This window comes from Eimeria tenella, genomic scaffold, assembly GCF_000499545.2.
Source record: "Eimeria tenella Houghton genomic scaffold, Eth_scaff4641, whole genome shotgun sequence".
NCBI classification, from domain to species: Eukaryota; Apicomplexa; class Conoidasida; order Eucoccidiorida; family Eimeriidae; genus Eimeria; species Eimeria tenella.
Genome location: NW_013545578.1, coordinates 886 through 2,979, shown reverse-complemented (window position 1 = coordinate 2,979; position 2,094 = coordinate 886). Strand labels below are relative to the sequence as shown.

The following is a 2,094-nucleotide window of genomic DNA, read 5'->3' as shown; positions in this document are numbered from 1 at the left end:
CTGCTGCTGCTGCTGCTGCTGCTGCTGCTCAGGCGCTGCAAGAAGTGGACGCGCGTCAAGTTGAAACGGAAACAGCAGAGTTTCGGCGATTGGCGCAGCGAAATAAACTGGAAGCATTTTTGTTAGAAATGCAAGCAGCAGCAAGGGGGCCCCTGGGGGCCCCCCTGCAGCAGCAGCACGTGCAGCAGCTGCTGCAGCAGCAGGAGCACTGGCTGCTGGACAACGAAGACGCCTCGGAGCAGCAGCTTGCTGCTGCGCTGCAGCAAGTTACGGAAACCCTGCAGCAAGACTGCAAACCCTACTTCGAAGCAGTGGAGAGAGAAAGGAAGCAAAAAGAAACAGACTTGGAGACAAATGCTGCTGCTGCTGCTGCTGCTGCAGCAAACGGCAGCAAGGAAGACATGGACGTCAAACTCCCCAACTCCCAGTGCATCAAAAGGGCCAAAAAAAATAAAGACGAAGCCAACGAACTCTTCAAAGGCAACCCAAACCCTAAACCCTAAACCCTAAACCCTTCCTAAGCCCTAAACCCTTCCCAAACCCTAAACCCTTTCCTCTCAGCTAAACCCGAAACGCCTCCACGAGTTCTTCTCCGCAGCCCAGAGCCTACCTTCCAAGGGCCCCAGCCTAGGGTCTAGGGTTTAGGGTTTGGGTCGAGGGTTTAGGGTTTAGGGTTTAGGGTTTAGGGTTTGCGCAGACGGGAACGTGGAGCTGGCGGTGCAGCGGTACATCAAGGGTTTGCAGTACTTGTCGAAAGTGTTTGACTTGAAAGAAAACGAAAAGGAAGAAGTCCAAACCCTAAAACAGTGTTTAAATTTAAACCTCGCTCAAGCTTATCTCAAACTCATGGGATCCGATCCCAAGACCCCACACTTCGAGGCCTTCGCCAAGAAGGCCCTCAGCTCCTGCGACGCCGCCCTCGAAATCGAGTCCGAGGGTTTAGGATTTAGGGTTTAGGGTTTAGGGTTTAGGGCTTGGGGTTCGGGGGTGGGGTTTCGGGGGTGGGGGTTCAGTCAGAAGGGCAGCGGGGGTGGGCTGTAGCGTTTTGGGAGGAAAAGGATGGGGTTACGTTTGGGGTTTAGGGTTTAGGGTTTAGGGTTTAGGGTTTAGGGTTTAGGGTTTGGGTTGCGCTGCAGCGATCAGTGCGTGAAAGCGCTTTACCGCCGTGCCGTGGCAAATGAGCGTCTCAAAGAATACGCAAATGGACTGGTGAGGGTTTAGGGTTTAGGGTTTACGGGTCGAGGGTTTAGATTTCAGGGTTTAGGGTTTGGGGTTTAGTGTTTAGGGTTTAGAGTTGAGGGCGTGCGCGCAGGCGGATGTGAAAAAGGCGCTGAAGATGGTTCCTGAGGACGCGGACTTCTTAAAGGTCAGGGTTGAGGGTTTAGGGTTTAGGGTTTAGACCTTGGGGTTTAGGGTCTGGGGTTTAGGGTTTAGGGTCCAGGGTTTGGGGTTTAAGTCGAGGTTTTGTGCCGCAGCTGAAGGAGCGACTGGAGGCCCGAATTAAGGCTGAGAAGGAGCAGCAGAAGAAGATTTACTCAAGGATGTTCAGCTAAACCCTAGACCCTAAATCAGGGTTTGCGCCTCGTTTACATAGACTGGATTGGAACAGAAACTCTTGTTGCAGTTTTGATGTCCTAAACCCTAGACCCTAAACCCTAGACGCTACGTAGCGACTTGGTAGTAAGCAGTCTCGAACCCTAAACCCTTGTTGAAGCAACAAGTGTGTATGCTTTTAGGGATTTAGGGTTTAGGGTTTAGGGTTTCGAGATCTTGTGTTCGTAACGTCAGACGCAAGGCCTGGAAAGCAGCAGCAGCAGCAGCACCTGCTGCTGCTGCTGCTGCACAAACGAAGTTTACACACTCAATTCTAGGGTTTAGGGATTAGGGTTTAGGATTTGGGGTTGAGGTTCTAGGGTTTAGGGTTTCGCTGAAAAGCAAGGGATTGACTGGGGGCCAAAGCTCAGGGAGTGGTCTAAACCCTAAACCCTAGCTCGCACACAGCAACCCTGGCCCGTAGACCCTAAACCCTAAACCCTAAATCCTCGACTAGCGGTTAGCGCCGAGTCATTGCAAATCAGTCGATCTAGGGTTTTG

The 2,094-nt window shown here is 52.2% G+C and overlaps 1 protein-coding gene across 1 annotated transcript; it reads left to right on the top strand.

Moving 5' to 3' along the window:
- Nucleotides 1-128: 128 nt before the first annotated feature.
- On the top strand, nucleotides 129-1,553 carry ETH_00042945 (DnaK family domain containing protein, putative; the record flags this gene model as incomplete). Its single annotated transcript, XM_013380239.1, has 5 exons — nucleotides 129-480; nucleotides 698-929; nucleotides 1,137-1,209; nucleotides 1,313-1,366; nucleotides 1,476-1,553. The coding sequence occupies 5 exons, from the start codon at nucleotides 129-131 to the stop codon at nucleotides 1,551-1,553; spliced, it is 789 nt and encodes a 262-aa protein (XP_013235693.1).
- Nucleotides 1,554-2,094: the final 541 nt, after the last annotated feature.